Below are 18,399 nucleotides of genomic sequence, written 5' to 3'. Positions count from 1 at the left end.
TACAGTTATGTTGGTAAAATTTTAAATTACTTGTATTTAATTTGGGCTGTGCTGGGTCTTGCTGCTGTGCGGGCTTTTCTCTAGTTGTGGTGGGCGGGGGCTCTCTTCCTTTCAGTGCATGGGTTCAGCAGTGCAGTAGCCAGGCTCCAGAGTACAGGCGCAGTAGTTGTGGCCCACCGGCTCCGCTGCTCCATGGTGTGTGGAATTTCCCGGGACCAGGGATCAAGCCTATGTCTCCTTCATTGGCAGGAGGATTCTTTACCACTGAGCCAAGGGAAGCCTGGTAAATTTTTCAGTTAGGTCATTTTTAATACAGTGTACAGAGTTAGGATCTTTTGAGTTTAGATCTCTTGAGAAGAACTTATTAAAGGAAAAGAACTTTCTTTCTGAAAAGCATTGATTATAAAACATGTCTATATTATAAGTGAGTCTAGTATCAGGTCTTCTATTAACTAAGAGATGGGTATAAATGTTAGGTAGCCCTACCCTAGCAAGAAAACCACCTTAGAATGGCTTGCTCCAGCTTTTTTTGAAAACTGGCAAATGGAACCAGTCCCAGTTCAAAGAAATTTCAACTTAAAACTTTAAAAAGCATAGTAAAGCACCTAACATAATCACACTAGCTTCCTTGAATTAAAATAAGAAAACAGTTGTTTCATGACATTCAGAAAAGGATCAAGAAGAGAATAGTTGAAGCTCCTGAAGTGAAGTGGAAGTTGTACAGTCATGTCCGACTCTTTGCAACCCCATAGACCGTACAGTCTATGGAATTCTCCAGGCCAGAATACTGGAGTGGGTGGCCGTTCCCTTCTCCAGAGGATCTTCACAACCCAAAGATCGAACCCAGGTCTGCTGCACTGCTGGCAGATATTTTACCAGCTAAGCTACAAGGGAACCCCTAACAATTAATTCAGATTTAATAATGTGGCTTATTTTTTAAAGTGATAGTGAAAGTCACTCAGTCGTGTCTGACTCTTTGTGACCCCATAGACTATACAGTCCATGGAATTCTCCAGGCCAGAATATGGAATGGGTAGCCTTTCCCTTCTTCAGCAGATCTTCCCAACCCAGGAATCGAACTGGGTCTTCTGCATTGGAGGCAGATTCTTTACCAACTGAGCCACAAGGGAAGCCCTTTGAAGCCTCTTTAATGACTCAAAAGTAGTTATCCTGGAGAAAAAAGAAATAGATGGTTCTGAAAGCTTGGAAGGAAAGTTATGACCAATCTAGACAGCATATTAAAAAGCAGAGACATTACTTTGTCAACAAAGGTCCATCTAGTCAAGGCTATGGTTTTTCCAGTGGTCATGTATGGATGTGAGAGTTGGACTGGTGAGTGCAGAAGAATTGATGCTTTTGAACTGTGGTGTTGGAGAAGACTCTTGAGAGTCCCTTGGACTGCAAGGAGATCCAACCAGTCCATCCTAAAGGAGATCAGTCCTGGGTGTTCATTGGAAGGACTGATGTTGAAGCTGAAACTCCAGTACTTTGGCTACCTGATGAGAAGAGCTGACTTATTTGAAAAGACCCTGATGCTGGGAAAGATTGAGGGCAGGAGGAGAAGGGGATGACAGAGGATGAGATGGTTGGATGGCATCGCTGACTCAATGGACATGGGTTTGGGTGAACTCCAGGAGTTGGTGATGGACAGGGAGGCCTGTTGTGCTGAGGTTCATGGGGTTGCAAAGAGTTGGACACGACTGAGTGACTGAACTGAACTGAACTGAACTAAAAGCTTAGATGGCTCTGAGGGATGAGAAGAATAGGGAAATGTCTCAGAAATCCATTCCCCTTGAGTACCCTTGCTCAGTGTAAGAGGCAACTTTCCACAAAAAATTTGTGTTTGAGTATATTTAGAAGACACAGGTGAGTAAAGTCAAGATTAGTAGATTGAAGGAACTGTAGATATTGGATTTGATTATATGTGAAAATCAGTAGAAGTTGTGTGGGACCTTGTTTGTTAGCTGAAATATGAAGGGCCTTATAACCGAGGGCATTCACTAAATCTTTTTTTTTTTTATGCTTCAGGATGAATTCCACTCACGGTTGCGTTTTAATCGTAGAGGACTGGTTGCCATGGCAAATGCTGGCCCTCACGATAATGGCAGCCAGTTTTTTTTTACCCTGGGTCGAGCTGATGAACTTAACAATAAGCACACCATCTTTGGAAAGGTTTGTATCCAGTTATCTTAGGCTTCTATGATGTATGTGATCAACTTACCTAAGAGCTGCGTTCATAAAAATATTCCCTAGGATATTTATTTATTATTTCTAAAAATGGTGAAATGCTCCATATTCCTGTTACGATGAGCCGTGAGGGACCACCTGAGTTTTTCTGTGTGTGTTTCAGGCCAGTCATTGATTTTTAACTTAAAATTTTTATTTTTTCTTAAATTGTTTTAATCATTATTATTAACTGCTGTGTCAGCTGATATGTTTTAATGTTTTTAGAAAGACATTTAGATAATAACATTTAGTAGTTTAAAATTTATTTTGTTAATAATGAATTCCCTTCAGTTTAAAGTGGAAGTTGTGTTAACATTTAAACTGCTTACCTGAAATATTACTTTGAATAGTACCTATTTAATCCTGCTGACATTTAACACCATATCAGAGATGGTCACTTCCATAGAATTTTCAATAGTTTTCTTTTAAAGGGATTCTGAAGGGTTTGTTTTTTTTTTCTCATGCTTCTCCCTTTTCATGAATATGCTCTCAGATGCCCTAAGTGTTAGGCATATTAGGCATCACTAGTGTATCAGCTCCCTCTGCTGGTTCAGTTAGAATGGTTTCCCCATATCCCAGACAAAACTGGATTTCGTGCCGATGAAAAGGAAAAAAACAAACAGCACAACTGGAAAACTGGTATTATTTTAGTTTTTTAAATATTGAATGAAAGGAGTCATGCCAAAAACATGGAGTGCAGTATTGTTGCTTAATACTTTTGAGCCACTCCAACACAGGTTGTCTGACACTCATGGATTTTCCTCCCTGTTATTTAAAAAAATAAGTATTTAATAAAATGATATTTAGGTTGTCCTTCTGCACCACTGTTTACAACCGATGTATATAACTCACACAGTAGAGGCAAAGTATAGCGTAGTAGTTAGAAGTCAGAAAGGCCATCACTGTCGGATCTACAACTTCTTTCAGCCTCAATTTTCTTATCTAGAGAAGAAAGATAATGATAGTACCTACTTTTAGGATGTTTTGAGGATTAAGCATGATAATGTCTTCAAAGCACTTACCACATTGTTTTTATTATTTGCTTGTTCTTCCCTCTTCTAAAGTCTAAATTTGTTTATAATGTTTGAACAAAACGTAGTCATTCAGAAGGAAGTTACTTGGCATTGTGTTTTTAGTAAAAACTGACATTAGGTATATATTGGAAATTTCCCAAAAATCTTATTGAGGAATTAAAGTTTGTCAAACCTTTTCCCCTTAGGATTATGTTGCTTTATTTGCACTGTTTAATACATATAATCTTATTTAACAATATGAAATGCCTTTTTAATTACTTTAAAAATATTTTCAAAAGTCCTCCCTGATTTCAAAGAATGAATTTAATAATTTTCAATTAAATTTCCTTTTTTATTTAATAGGTTACAGGGGATACAGTATATAACATGCTACGCCTGACAGAAGTAGACATTGATGATGAAGAAAGACCACGAAATCCACATAAAATAAGAAGTTGTGAGGTATGAGCATGATTATTAGAGATATATTACTTTGTCACTTAAAAGAAATTGAATATTTGTGTTCAGTTATCAGGTGAAGGCTTTATACTAAATTAACATCACAACTTGGATTTTAGCTCTGTAATTTAGTTACAATTTCTGATTAAGAATTTTTTTAATGGAAGATTTTGAATTTGAGGATGAAACTTAAGCTGATAATCCAATGAATGAAAAACTCCATAGTGAAAAGCTGGATGAATTAGGTTTATTTAGCCCAGTGAAGTGTTGTCTTTGGTAATTTAAGAGCGGTCCTTCATTGAGAAAACAAGGACCTGAGAACATTTGATTTGAAGTAAGGATACCTGAGTTAAAAAAAAAATACCTGAGCTTGTCTCTCTAACTATATATTGTTTTCTTGACTGTCTTTCCGTTTTGTTAAATAAGTATAAAACATTTTTTCCTTAATAGCACATTGGATTACTGGGAGAATCCAATGAGGCCATGTAAGTGGAAGTATATATATCATTATACTGGTTCTATGAGGAGATATTATAGATACTAGTGGCACCTATTAAATTAAATATTGGTTTTATTTTTTTGTGAAATTAAAAAAATTGAGTAATATTTTCAAAATATGTCTTTTCGTAGGTTTTATTTAATCCTTTTGATGACATCATTCCAAGAGAAATAAAAAAGCCGAAAAAAGAGAAACCAGAGGAGGAAGTAAAGAAATTGAAACCCAAAGGCACAAAGTAATCAGAATAGAAAGATTTTTTCCCTCAACTTGAAAAGCAACACTGATTTATTTAGTTCACTTTGTTTCCTTCTGTAATAATTATTTAGTAATTAGGGGGAAGCCAGTGTGGACCAGGATATATGTCTAAATTATCTGTGTGTTTCTTTTTCTAGATGTACATTTCTTATATTCAAATAGAGTGTATAACTTAAAACCTTAAGCTAAAAATGTATTGTCTGAGATGTCTGATGAAATCTATTAATAAATAGATAGATATTTATGACCACCACAAGAATTATTTATATAAATGAGTTGTTGAAACTTTTGTTTGTTTACTTGTTTTTCCAATAATACATGCTCAGGATAAAGAAGCTAGAAAGTAAAGTATGAAGGATTTAATGACTGCATGGTTAATATTATTTAACTTTCTTGCTCCTTTTTTTGATGCTATTAAAATAACCTTATTATAAATATATTTACACATGAAGTTCTTTCTGTATTCTGGATTAATTCCTGAGGATAGTTTTCTAATAACAGAAATTTCTTCAGTATTTCTGTGAGTAATATTCTTTACATTATTAATTTTGTCTGTTTTATTAAAATAGGTATCAGAGAGTTAGATTTCAACTTTCTCTTTTACTAAACTGTAGAATCCTTTTTAGGGATTTTGTTGTACTTATATAAGTGTTAGATTCAGAAAGCTTTAAGTATAATCCTGCCTACTGCAGTTATAGGAAGCAAAGTATACTGATCTTTGAGCTTCAGTTTCCCCATCTTATAAAATGGAGATTTATAGTATAGCATCTGCTTATTACAAAGTTTAAATGAGAAGGGGAATTTGAAAATACCCTATAGTGTAGGTATTCAATACATATTCATTTCCTTTCTTTGATATCCTATAATGTAAGTTAAGTTGCTGTTATAAACTGTCAAATATGAGCCAGACTCTAATAGGCAGTTGATATCTTGTGGCAAAATAACTTCTTACACAACTGTATATTTATTTGATTTCTTTTTATTTTGTATTAATTTATTTTTACTAATTTGTATCTGGGTGAAAAGTCACTGTTACTATATTGAGATATAATATTTCATCACTGATTTATCTTGACAGCAAAGCCAAAAGTTGGATATTTTGTTTTTTAATTCATAGCAAATATGTTAGGGGTGATGTGATAGTTACTGATTATATCTAAGTAAGTTTTGAAATGAAAATTCCTCTTTTATTGCCTGATCTTTTGTTTTTCCAGTATTTCAGAGGAGTTTTAATAGCTTACTATTTATCTTCCTTGTGATGTATTCATCTGAAGGGTCAAAAAAGACTAAAGTTAGTTTTTTATTCCCATGGACTGTTTGCTTAGCTAAGTTTGTTGCCCTCCCCCCATAATTTTGTGTAACTTACTAATTTTAAAATATTAAAATTATTTTGGCAGACACTAGATAAATTGCTTCCCATTTATAGTACCCTCAGAGCTGTATGTTTATTAGTTTTTTAGCAATCCTTATTTGATAATATGCTGTACTTTGCTGAGTTGCTGAGTCGTGTCCGACTCTGCGACCCTGTGGACCGTAGCCCGCCAGGCTCCTCTGTCCACGGGATTCTCCAGGCAGGAACACTGGAGTGGGGTTCTGGGCCCTCCTCCAGGGGATCTTCAGACCTGGGGATAGAACCTGAGATTCTGATGTTTCCTGCATTGACATGCAGGTTCTTTACTGTGCATGCTGCCTGGGAAACCCACAAAAAGCTTTAATTATTTCTGTCATGCTTGACAGTGTATTTAATGGTAGTTTTCGGGATAGATTTTTGGTCATTAGTTTAGTCTAGTATGTGAAATGGGAAAGATTGAAGCAAAAGGAGAAAGGGGCAGCAGAGGATGAGATGGTTACACAGCATCACCAACTCAATAGACATGAATTTGGGCAAACTCCAGAAGATAGTGAAGGACAGGGAAGCCTGGTATGCTGCAGTCCATGGTTTAGCAGAGTCAGACATGACTTTGCAACTGAATAACAACAACAATATATAAAACATCTGGAACTAAACATTTAATGTTATGCTAAAAATATATATCCTTAGTATATTTCCCCTGAATACTAAGTAATTATTGTCTGTTGAGAGAATGTTTCTTCTTGTAAATTGTGTTCTATTGCTTTGAAAATAGGATATTTATAAGTTTCATTTAACTTTTTCTTTCTAATTTTATTTCATTCCTTTTTCCTTCTTTTTCAATAGAAATTTTAGTTTACTTTCATTTGGAGAGGAAGCTGAGGAAGAAGAGGAGGAAGTGAATCGAGTTAGTCAGGTAAAACTCTTAATTTGCCCTTTGTTCAGAATTGTAAAAGAGATTAGGGTCTATATTCTCACTCATTTTTGTATCTACTGCTATATATAGGACAGCATGTTTTACATGTTTTACAGCAAATTTTAAATGTTCATTGAACCGATTCATAAAATGATTTGTGTGGTCAGTAATATTTGCAACTTCTGAAATGATTTGAAATATATTTTTTAATCTGGCATTTTAAAAATCAGTTACAAACTGGGGTTAAAGAAGGATTTAATGTCGTGATTCAAATTTTAATTGCTGTTGGTTTAATTGGATTACTAGATGGTTTTTTATTAATATTACTGTAATAAACAGTGACAGACCAAAGCTCTTATATTCATTTTAATATAATTTATATATATTTATTCTTTTCATTAATTCCCATCACAGCCCTGTAAGGTAGGTATTATTATTTCCATTTTACCTATGAGTAAATTAAGTATTAATAGGTTGTAATTTGCTCAAAGTCACATACCTAGTAAGTTGCTAGAGCTGGGAGCTGAACCTACAGCTGTCTCTATAAAATCCACGTCTCAGGTTATACATTGCTTCCTGGCCTTTACCCCACCAATGCTTCCCATAGGCCTCTAAGTATGGTTTTCCTCAATATCCCTTTCATCACGGTACTCATTGCTGAAACACCTACAGTGCCGTACCATTGTTTAAAGCAGTGATTCTGACAAATATGCCCCAAGAAAATCATCTTCAAGGATTTTTACTCTCCTAGATTTTCATCTCATCCTTTCATGACAGTTAGTGAACACTGAGACCTAAAGGATAAGATTCAAAGTCTTTTTTGTAGTATGTAATTAAAACTCTATAACCTAGTACTGCCTTTCTCACTTAACACAGTCACCTCTTTCTTACTGACACTGACAATAGCATCAACTTAAAAGCACCTTGTTTTTACCCTTGTCTTTACTTCTTTATCTGCATGCTTCCCTCATCATTGAGCCTGGTTTGGTAAGCTGCTATTGGGCACACAGTAAGCACTCTACTTATACCTTTTGCATTAAAACTGAATTAAAATGGGCATGTGTAAGTAAGAATTTAGTCATAATTTTTTTTCTTTAACTGTCTTCAGTATCCTTGATTGATCTATTTAATACTGTAGATTCAATTACCACCTGTATACTGTTAATAACATTCTGAACTGTAGGAGACAAAGCCAAATATTTCCCCTGGGCTCTTATCCCTCGTTCTGTGTTGCCTTTAGGAAACATCACTATTTTTAGATATCAAAACTAAATTCATTTTCACATGATAACTTCCTTTTTCAATTTCTTATCAATATCACCAACTATTCTGTCACCTCTCCCATCAGGAAGCCTCTGTACCCTCTTATCCTTCTCTATCAGAGGGCAGACAGACTAAAAACCACAATCACAGAAGACTAACCAATCTGATCCCACAGACCACAGCCTTGTCTAACTCAGTGAAACTATGAGCCATGCTGTGTAGGGCCACCCAAGGTGAACTGATCATGGTGGAGAGTTCTCACAAAACGTGCTGCACTGAAAAAGGGAATGGCAAATCACTTCAGTATTCTTGCCTTGAGAACCCCATGAACAGTATGAAAAGGCAAAAAGATAGGATACTGAAAGATGAACTCCCCAGGTGGGTAGGTGCCCAATATGCTACTGGAGAAGAGTGGAGAAGTAACTTCAGAAAGAATGAAGAGACGGAGCCAAAACAACAACACTCAATTGTGGATGTGACTGGTGATGGAAGTAAAGTCCGATGCTGTAAAGAGCAATATTGCATAGGAACCTGGAATGTTAACTCCATGAATCAAGGCAAATTGGAAGTGGTCAAACAGGAGATGGCAGGAGTGAACATGGACATTTTAGCAATCAGCAAACTAAAATGGAATGGAATGGGTGAAATTAACTCAGATGATCATTATATCTACTACTGTGGACAAGAATCCATTAGAAGAAAGAGAGTAGCCATCATAGTCAACTAAAGAGTCCGAAATGCAGTACTTGGATGCAGTCTCAAAAATGACACAATCATCTCTGTTCATTTCCAAGGCAAACTGTTCAATATCACAGTAATCCAAATCTATGCTCCGACCAGTAATGCTGAAGAAGCTGAAGTTGAATGGTTCTATGAAGACCTACAAGACCTTCTAGAACTAACACTTAAAAAAGATATCCTTTTTGTTATAGGGGACTGGAATGCAAAAGTAGGAAGTCAGGAAATACCTGGAGTAACAGGCAAATCCGGCCTTGGAGTACAAAATCAAGCAGGGCAAAGGCTAATAAGAGTTTTGCCAAGAGAACACCCTGGTCATAGCAAATACCCTCTTCCAGCAATACAAGAGAAGACTCTACACATGGACATCACCAGATGGTCAAAACTGAAATCAGACTGATTATATTCTTTGCAGGCAAAGATGGAGAAACTCTGTACAGTCATCAATAACAAGACCAAGAGCTGGCTGTGGCTCAGATCATGAAGTCCTTATTGCCAAATTCAGACTTAAATTGAAGAAAGTAGGGAAAACCACTCGACCATTCAGGTATGACCTAAATCAAATCCCTTACGTTTATACAATGGAAGTGAGAAATAGATTCAAGGGACTAGATCTGGTAGACAGAGTGCCTGATGAACTATGGACGGAGGTTTGTAAAATTGTACAGGAGGCAGGGATCAAGACCATCCCCAAGAAAAATAAATGCAATAAGGCAAAATGGTTGTCTGAGAAGGCCTTACAAATAGCTGTGAAAAGAAGAGAAATGAAAGGCAAAGGAGAAAAGGAAAGATATACCCTGAATGCAGAGTTTCAAAGAATAGCAAGGAGAGATAAGAAAGCCTTCCTCAGTGATCAATGCAAAGAAATAGAAGAAAACAACAGAATGGGAAAGACTAAAGATCTCAGGAAAATTAGAGCTACCAATGAAACATTTCATGTAAAGATGGGCGCAATAAAGGACAGAAATGGTATGGACCTAACAGAAGCAGAAGATGCTAAGAAGAGGTAGAAAGAATACACAGAACAATAAGGAAAAGATCTTAATGATCCAGATAACCAGGATGGTATGATCACTCACCTAGAGCCAGACATCCTGGAATGTGAAGTCAAGTGGGCCTTAGGAAGCATCATTCTGAACAAAGCTAGTAGAGGTGATGGAAGTTCAGTTGAGCTATTTCAAATCCTAAAAGATGATGCGGTGAAAGTGCTGCACTCAGTATGCCAGCAAATTTAGAAAACTCAGCAGTGGCCACAGGACTGGAAAAGCTCAGTTTTCATTCCAATCCCAAAGAAAGGTAATGCCAAAGAATGCTCAAACTACTGCACAATTGCACTCATATCACACGCTAGCAAAGTAATGCTCAAAATTCTCCAAGCCAGGCTTCAACAGTACGTGAACCATGAACTTCCAGATATTCAAGCTGGATTTAGAAAAGGCAGAGGAACCAGAGATCAAATTGCCAACATCTGCTGGATCATCCAAAAAGCAAGAGAGTTCCAGAAAAACATCTATTTCTGCTTTATTGACTATGCCAAAGCCTTTGACTGTGTGGATTAAAGTAAACTGTGGAAAATTCTGAAAGAGATGGGCATACCAGACCACCTGACCTGCTTCCTGAGAAATCTGTATGCAGGTCAGGAAGCAACAGTTAGAGCTGGACATGGAACAACAGACTGGTTCCAAATTGGGAAAGGAGTACCTCAAGCCTGTATATTGTCACCCTGCTTATTTAACTTATATGCAGAGTAAAGAGAAGTGCTGGACTGGATGAAGCACAAGCTGGAATCAAGATTGCAGGGAGAAATATCAATAACCTCAGATATGCAGATGACACCACCCTTACGGTAGAAAGTGAAGAAGAACTAAAGAGCTCTTGATGAATGTGAAAGAGGAGAGTCAAAAGTCGGCTTAAAACTCAACATTCAGAAAATTAAGAACATGGCTTCTGATCCCATCACTTCCTGGCCAATAGAAGGGGAAGCAATGGAAGCAGTGAGAGACTTTATTTTGGGGGCGGGGCCCTCCAAAATCACGCTGATGGTGACTGCAGCCATGAAATTAAAAGATGCTTACTCCTTGGAAGAAAAGTTATGACCAACCTAGAGAGCATATTAAAAAGCAGAGACATTACTTTGCCAACAAAGGTCCATCTACTCAAGGCTATGGTTTTTCCAGTATGTATGGGTGTGAGAGTTGGACCATAAAGAAAGCTGAGCACTGAAGAATTGATGCTTTTGAACTGTGGTGTTGGAGAAGATTCTTGAGAGTCCCTTGGACTGCAAGGAGATCCAACCAGTCCATCCTAAAGGAAATCAGTCCTGAATATTCATTGGAAGGACTGATGTGAAGCTGAAGCTCCAATACTTTGGCCACCTGATGCGAAGAACTGACTCACTGTAAAAGACCCTGATGCTGGGAAAGATTGAAGGTGGGAGGAGAAGGGGATGACAGAGGATGAGATGGTTGGATGGCATCACCAACTCGATGGACATGAGTTTGAGTAAACTCCAGGAGTTGGTGATGGACAGGGAGGCCTGGCGTGCTGCAGTTCTCGGGGTCACAAAGAGTTGGACATGACTGAGCGTCTGAACAGAACTGAACTGACGGACTCTGTCAGCCCGGAATCTGAGAAGTCATCTTTAAATGTCAGTGTACTAGTCTTATATTATTCATGATTCACATTTGTCCCTAATGAAAATGAAAGATTCGCTGTATATCGTGATCCTGTAGGTATTTTTGTAAATGGAAAAAATCACGAATGTTAGATCTGAGAATTGCCAGGATTCCGTTTCATTGATGTTATCTGAAGATGTCCAGTTTCCTTATATCCATGCCTTCTGCAGCATCCTCCCAGGCCTGTTTTTTCTTTTGCTTGGAGTGTGTGCTCTCCTTTATTTGACTAATTTTTATTTTTCCTTTGTAATATTTAGTTTCATTATTAACTTCTTAATGCCTGTACTTCCCTCCTAAAGCTTGAGCCATCAAAGCACTTATTATCTTTCATTGCAATGATTTCTTTTCTTATCTGTGCTATGTATTTTATGTAATCTTTATAATAATAATGTCATATGGATTTTATTCCTGATTTATAAATGGCAAAATCAATACTCAGATATTAAGTTTCTTGTCCAATTAAGAGTCATGGGATCTGAATTTGACTTGAGTTTCTGTAGCTATTGAAGTATCCAGTGTGGTTTTGAATACTGCAAAGCTGCCTCCTTTTAAATGGCTGGCAGAAACTTTCACTGATAGCACAGCATTCTGGGGTTAGGGACAGCTGGCTCAGTGCAGTCAGCCCACCGCCCTTTCCTAACTTCCGCAGGGCCCTGGGTGGTACTAGTTTAGCAGCCATGTAGCAAGAGTAGGTTGTCAAAAGAAATTTTTCTGTCAGTCTTTTTGTTGAATTAAATTTCTGGTCTAAAGTAAGATTTGTGCACAATTACTGAGATTGACTTTACTAGGAAATTAGTTTGAATTTTTTCTGTTGGTAACAACAAGTCTTAAATGTTGAAAGCATATCTTCCTCCTGCTGCTTGCTTTTTGCACAAAGTTTAAAAACAAAAAAAAAAATACATGTTTTGACTTCTACTGATTATAGTGAACTGGCCACTGCCAAAGCAATTTGTGTTTGCTAAAGGTTGAAATGTGAAAGAATCCACTGTGGACAGTTGTAGCTTGCTTTTTAAGTTTTCTTTTAAATGTGTAAAACACTTTAAACTGTAGAAAGACCAGTTAAAATCTTCCCTTCTTGCCAAGAACATTGCAGCCCACAGTCCTTTATCAAATAAGAAGTATAACTAGTATTGTGTCATCACATTTCTCTCGTCTGACTTTTTAATTGAGGGTGCTATGTGATAAAATTATCAACTGTTTGTTTCTGACTCTCAAATCTGTATCTCTAGGCTGACTTATTTTTCTCCAGCTGCCTAGTAGACATCTCTGTATTAGAATTTCTCACTAGTTACCCAAGCCCTAGCCAAGGCTTAATTCATTATCTTTTCTTCCCAAACTTCTCCATGTTCTGTGAATTCTTTTTCTAATTCCTTGGTATCAGTGTCCCCTAAAGAAGAATTTTAGATTTAATTCTGATGTTTTTCTTACTTTTTCCCTTGCACAACCAGCTAGTTGCATTAGGTCTACCAATTTTCATCTGTGGCATATCTCAAATCTTATTTTTAATTTATTTTACTACTCCTCTTATTCCAGCCTTCATTATCTCTAGGCTGTGCCGCTGCCCTAGTCTGCAGACTGATCCCCCATCTCCCTTCTCTTTTTACCCCTTCCACTCATTGCTATCAGAATAGTCTTCCTGAAGCCTGATAAAGATGCTATAGCTGCTCTTTGTTGACTATAAAAATAAAGCCAAGTTCCTTGGCCTATTATTTCTGGCTTCTACTTTCATGACTCCTCTTTACCAACTCTGTCCTTTAGGGTAATGCTTCTTAAACTTCCTCACTAATAAAAAGTCACTTATAGTACTTAAAAAAAATTAAATTCCATATCCATCTCAGACCTACTAATTCAAAATCTCTAGGGGAGAAACCTAGGAATCTGTATTTTTAATGAATTCAGTAGAAATCTTACCTGGAAAATGTAGGACACACTGTGTTAGCAGATCCGAACTATTTGCTGTTCTACATATATGCCTTGTATTTTCCTTTATGTGTGTTTGTTCATGTTTTTTTTCCTCTGCATGTAATAGCTTATTCCACTTGTCAATGTCAGAACCATATTTATCTTCAGCATGTAGAATACTATATTTTCTAAATGTCTTTCCCAGTTTTTCTTAATCTTTTCTTTTTCTGATCTAATTTCTACCTTGTGATTCTTGTATTTTCCTTTTAAACACATTCTTTTTGCTTTATTATGCAAGAAATGTATGACTTTACTCTTGTTGAATATTGTATTCAACTGTATTCAAACATTACACCCTTTTATTTCTGCCTTAATAATTTTGTAGGGTCCTAGGCTCACAGTAAACTTTGTGTCATCTTTGAGTGGCTGTGTGTTGCAGTAGAAATGGCATAGATTTGGGATCATACAAACTCATATTGGCACTTCATTTTTACAGATAGTCTGTGACTATGGAGAAGGTGATGGCACCCCACTCCAGTACTCTTGCCTGGAAAATCCCATGGGAGGAGCCTGGTAGGCTGCAGTCCATGGGGTTGCGAAGAGTCGGACACGACTAGAGTCGGACACGACTGAGTGACTTCACTTTCACTTTTCACTTTCATGCACTGGAGAAGGAAATGGCAACCCCCTCCAGTGTTCTTGCCTGGAGAATCCCAGGGATGGGGGAGCCTGGTGGGCTGCTGTGTGGGGTCACACAGAGTTGGACACAACTGAAGCGACTTAGCAGCAGCAGCTTGGATAACTTAAGTCTCTCTGAGCCTCCATAACTTAAGTCTCTCTGAGCCTCCATTTTTCTCTTTGTAGCATGTAGCATGGAAATAATAGATACCATTTAGAGCTGTGAAATAAGGATACAGATAATCCTTAATTTGATAGGTCATGCAATTGAAAAGTGGTTTTGAAAATCAAATGTCTTAAACAATGTACTCTAGAAGTTGTCTTTTATTCTCAAAGAGCTAAAAAATATCAGTCACTAATATGATCATGATTATCATGCAGAAGCTGCTGCCCTACACTCAGGTAGAGGGCTGCTGAGAAACTTCACCAGCTTCCTGAGGTAGGAAGTCATGAGCACAACACAGTTGGCCCAGGGCCCTTCCTGCTCACTCCCACAGGGTCCTTGATAGTAGCTTGAGCAGCCTGGGAGAGCATGGGTGTACACCTGTACATCGTGACCCACTAACGACTCATTCTCCATGTGTGAGTGGGTCTTGAAACAAGGAGCAGAATCTTTTGGCATACAGAATTTAGCTGTTTTGTATATTCATATTATGGAATCATGGGTAAGTTTAGCTTGAGAAAAGAGAGCAACAACACCAAAAATTGTTGACATTTACTGGCTTAAAGAAGAGGAAATTTCTGTAGAGAGCATGAGATAAATTCTAGGGAGAACAGAAATAGAAATATATTTTGTTTATTTTGCTTTTGTACTGTTCTTCAGCCTTCAAATACATTTTGCCTTTTAGGGACAATGAAAATTGGATCAGAAAAGGGAAGGCTAGCTTGAATTTTGGAAAAGTGAGACCAAATGGTATATTTTTTAAAATTTAGCCTGTTTTTAAATACTGATAACTAGAGCCAAAGTCAGTGTCTTTTATAGTGACTAAGAGCAATTTGCAGTTTCAGAGGTTGCATGAAATTAAGTATTTCTAGAGGGCTTAAAAATAATTTTCATTATTCATTTGCTTATCAAGTTTCTTTCTTTCAGTGGCTCCACAGTGTTAATCTTTATCCCAGAACCTAACATCACAAGTTAATAATTGGTAAAGTCTGAATTGAGGCTTTACTTTATGTGAAAGAAGAAATAAGATAGAGTCCCCTCTGGTTTATGGATTATCAGTGTGGGATTACAGACACTGCTTCACCCCACTCAATATTCATGAGAAGGTGCCTCTCTCCCAAGGGTTAGCTTTCTTTCATTATTTATTTCAGTATCTTTCTACTACCTGATAAAATCTCTTTTAGAATAATAGAATTTTATAGCTCAAAGGGATCTAGTCCAACTTCCTTTCTTTATAGATGAAGAAACTGAGACTCTGGTTAAGTGACTTGCCAGACTGACTTCATTTCCTTTTTGATAGGATTGCATGATAGGAGGATGCCATAACAAGTATCTTGAGTTCAGGAAAGCACATTGTCGGAGTCTCTAATGATATGCTTGTGGACAACATGAGGAAATGTGATCTGGGAGATAGTACAGTCAGATGGATTTAGAGCTGATTGAATACTTCTGCCCAAAGAGTGCTTTGTTGTCAACCTGTGCCTAATTATTTGAACTAGTAAGTTGAAATGTAATAGGAGTACATGTATATTCTGTGCTTTAGTTTAATGAAATCAGCTAAATAGGTATGACTTAATAGCCTGTAAGCCTTATTGAATTATTAAGAGTAAGGTCTCTGGAATGAGGAATTTAACATTCTTTGCATTTTGGGGGATAGCATTTGCAGCATTTTGTTCAGTTCTGAACACCTTTAAGGATACTGACAAACTAGATGTATCCAGAGGAAGGGAGGGTCATGAGGAGGATGGGCATAATGCCAAAAACATGCTCCTCAGGGAATGCTTGAGTAACCGGATATACATTGGCGAAATAAAATCTAACTGAAAATGTAAGTCTAGGCTTCAAATATTTGAAAGGTTTTTATCTGGAAGATACTCTCCTTTATATTGCTTTATTAAATAATAGTTTCATTCAAATGTCCATGTTGGTAAAGTTTGCTTCTGAATGTTTGTGTATAACTTAAACAAGAATGTCAGAAAATGTTTTTCTAATAAAACTTATGATCAGATGAGTAGTTTTCCCGAGGCAAGTTAAATGGTAGGTCTAGTAAAAAAATATCTTAATAGCTAAATTTGAAAATAGTTACTAAGTTGTGCCACATTCATATTGATACACAGTATTTTTTCTTCAAGATATGTTAACATTTTAATTTTGAACCTAAATTTATAAAAAAGCTTTTTTCTTACCCAGAAAAATGTATGTTGATAAATATATCACTTTTGAGAATAAAGTGATAATATTTTTGTCTTATTCTCATTTATCCTTTGAGATTATAGTTTCCAGGTGGGTTAGGCATAGCCTGGAGAGTTTTGTACAGAGGCTGTCGGAAATGTTAAATAGTTTTTTTATCACATGGCTTGTGGGATCTTAGTTCCCTGACCAGGGATTGAGCCCCACTCTCAGCAGTTGAAATGTGGAGTCCTAACCATTGGATCAGCAGGGAGTTCCCCAGTCTATTTTATAAAATGTTTTTTCTCATTAAATTGTATTAAACTTTAATTTACTTATCTTTCTAGTTGTTTATATTTCACTTTTTAAAAATGTTGATGTATTTGTAATCACTTTGTATTTCTGCTGTAGCAAATTACCATACACTTAATGATTCAAAGCAAAATAAATTTAGTATCTTATAGCTCTGGAGGCCAGAAATCCAAAACAGGCTTCACTGGCCTAGATAATGAGGTACTGGCAGAGCTGCCTTCCTTCTGGCAGCTGAAGAGAATCCATTCCCTTATTTTTCCAGTTGCTAGAGACTGCCTGTATTCTTTGGTTAATGTCTTCTTCATCTTCAAAGCCAGCAATAGCAGGTCAAGACTTTCTTATCTTTCATCATTCTGCCCCTGACTTTCCTGCTTCCATCTTTCTTATAAAGATTTCTGATTACCTTGGACCCACCCTGATAATCTGGGATAATCTCCTCATCTCAAAATTCTTAATTTACCTACAGAATTCCTATTGCCAAGTCAAATAACTTACCCACAAGTTTTGAAGATCAGGAAGTGGACATCTTTAGGGGCTATTACCTGCCTACAACCTATTTGTATCTAAGCAAAACTGTGCGGAGTATTCCTATTGACAGCGCTTGTTTATGGTTCATTTTTAGTTTTAGAAGGTAGAAATAGGGTTAGTTGGATGGTTGAAAATTAAACATAGATTTTCTTTTTCTCCAATTAGAGAGTTGTCCAATTATAGAACTCCTTTAAAAAGGGGTGATTTTTCATGTATGTATGTGTGTAGTTATTAAGCTCCTTTCCAGTGTGGAGATACTGGTTGACTAGTCAGTGATGTCAAGGAGATTCCTGCATTGTGTGGGAGACTAGATTAAATGGCTTAAAGATTTTTCCTCCTGTCAAGTTTTCTGGTTCTGTACTAAAGGTCACAAGAATGTAATAGGGTTCATCATAGAAACTATATATATATATATTTATATATATATATAAGCAGAGATGGAGACTGATAGATTGATTGAATTTTAGGAATTGGCTTGTATGTTTATGGGGGCTGGCAAGTCTAAAATCAGTAGAGTGGGCCAGCAAGCTGGAAACTCAAGGAGGAGTTACTGTGACAGTCTTGAGTCCAAAATCTGTAGGCTGGAAAGTCAGGCATAATTTTTGTGTTACAGTGTTGAGGCCAAATTGCTTCTTCTTGGGAAAGTCTTTACTCTTAAGGCCTTCAGCTGATTAGATGAGGCCCACCTACATTTTGGTGGATAATCTGCTTTACTCAGTCTGCTGATTTAAGTGTTTAATCACATGTTTAAAAAATACTTAATTTTGTAACACCATCTAGACTGGTGTTTGAATAGACAGCTTGGGTACATAGCATAAAATTAACCATCACACTGAAGTAGTTAGAAATTGGCACTCAGACCTTCCAACTTCTTGACCACTATGCCTCTTGCTTTCTTTCTACTTGTATTTCGTTCCCACTGTTTCACTGCCTCTGTGCTCTTGATAAGAAGTAGCAGATAATAATATAACTTTCCCAAATCCCCTTTGATGTTCATTTTCAGGTTTGCCTATGGTTTTGAATTTACCTTGGAGCTTTTTATGTTGTGCTCACTAAATATATTTAGTATTTTTTTCAGCCCCTCAACCAATTAATGAGCCAGCTGCCTTTATGTAACTTCTTCAAAAATTATTTTAAAGTATATTTGGTGTTTCTTCTTTCTCTAAAATTATTATTGATAGTATAAATAAGAACCTTAAAATAGGTCTCAGAAAGAATAGGCATGAAAGAAATATTTGAATTCATTTTTACC

The 18,399-nt window shown here is 36.7% G+C and overlaps 1 protein-coding gene across 7 annotated transcripts in view; it reads left to right on the top strand.

The window, feature by feature from the left end:
* The window catches only part of CWC27 (CWC27 spliceosome associated cyclophilin), a 283,204-nt gene that overhangs the window by 26,800 nt on the left and 238,005 nt on the right, over positions 1–18,399 (top strand). For all 7 annotated transcript variants that reach the window (XR_001494446.3, XR_813683.4, XM_059878680.1 and 4 more), the window contains 4 exon segments: positions 2,029–2,172; positions 3,603–3,701; positions 4,329–4,432; positions 6,650–6,719. Coding sequence is in view for 5 of the 7 variants with exons in the window: in XM_059878680.1 (XP_059734663.1) it covers positions 2,029–2,172; positions 3,603–3,701; positions 4,329–4,432; positions 6,650–6,719 (417 nt within the window). In the remaining 2 variants the exon portion in view is untranslated.

Source organism: Bos taurus, chromosome 20 (assembly GCF_002263795.3).
Source record: "Bos taurus isolate L1 Dominette 01449 registration number 42190680 breed Hereford chromosome 20, ARS-UCD2.0, whole genome shotgun sequence".
NCBI classification, from domain to species: domain Eukaryota; kingdom Metazoa; phylum Chordata; class Mammalia; order Artiodactyla; family Bovidae; genus Bos; species Bos taurus.
Note: the sequence above shows the minus strand (reverse complement) of the source record. Positions and strands in the feature narration are given on the sequence as shown.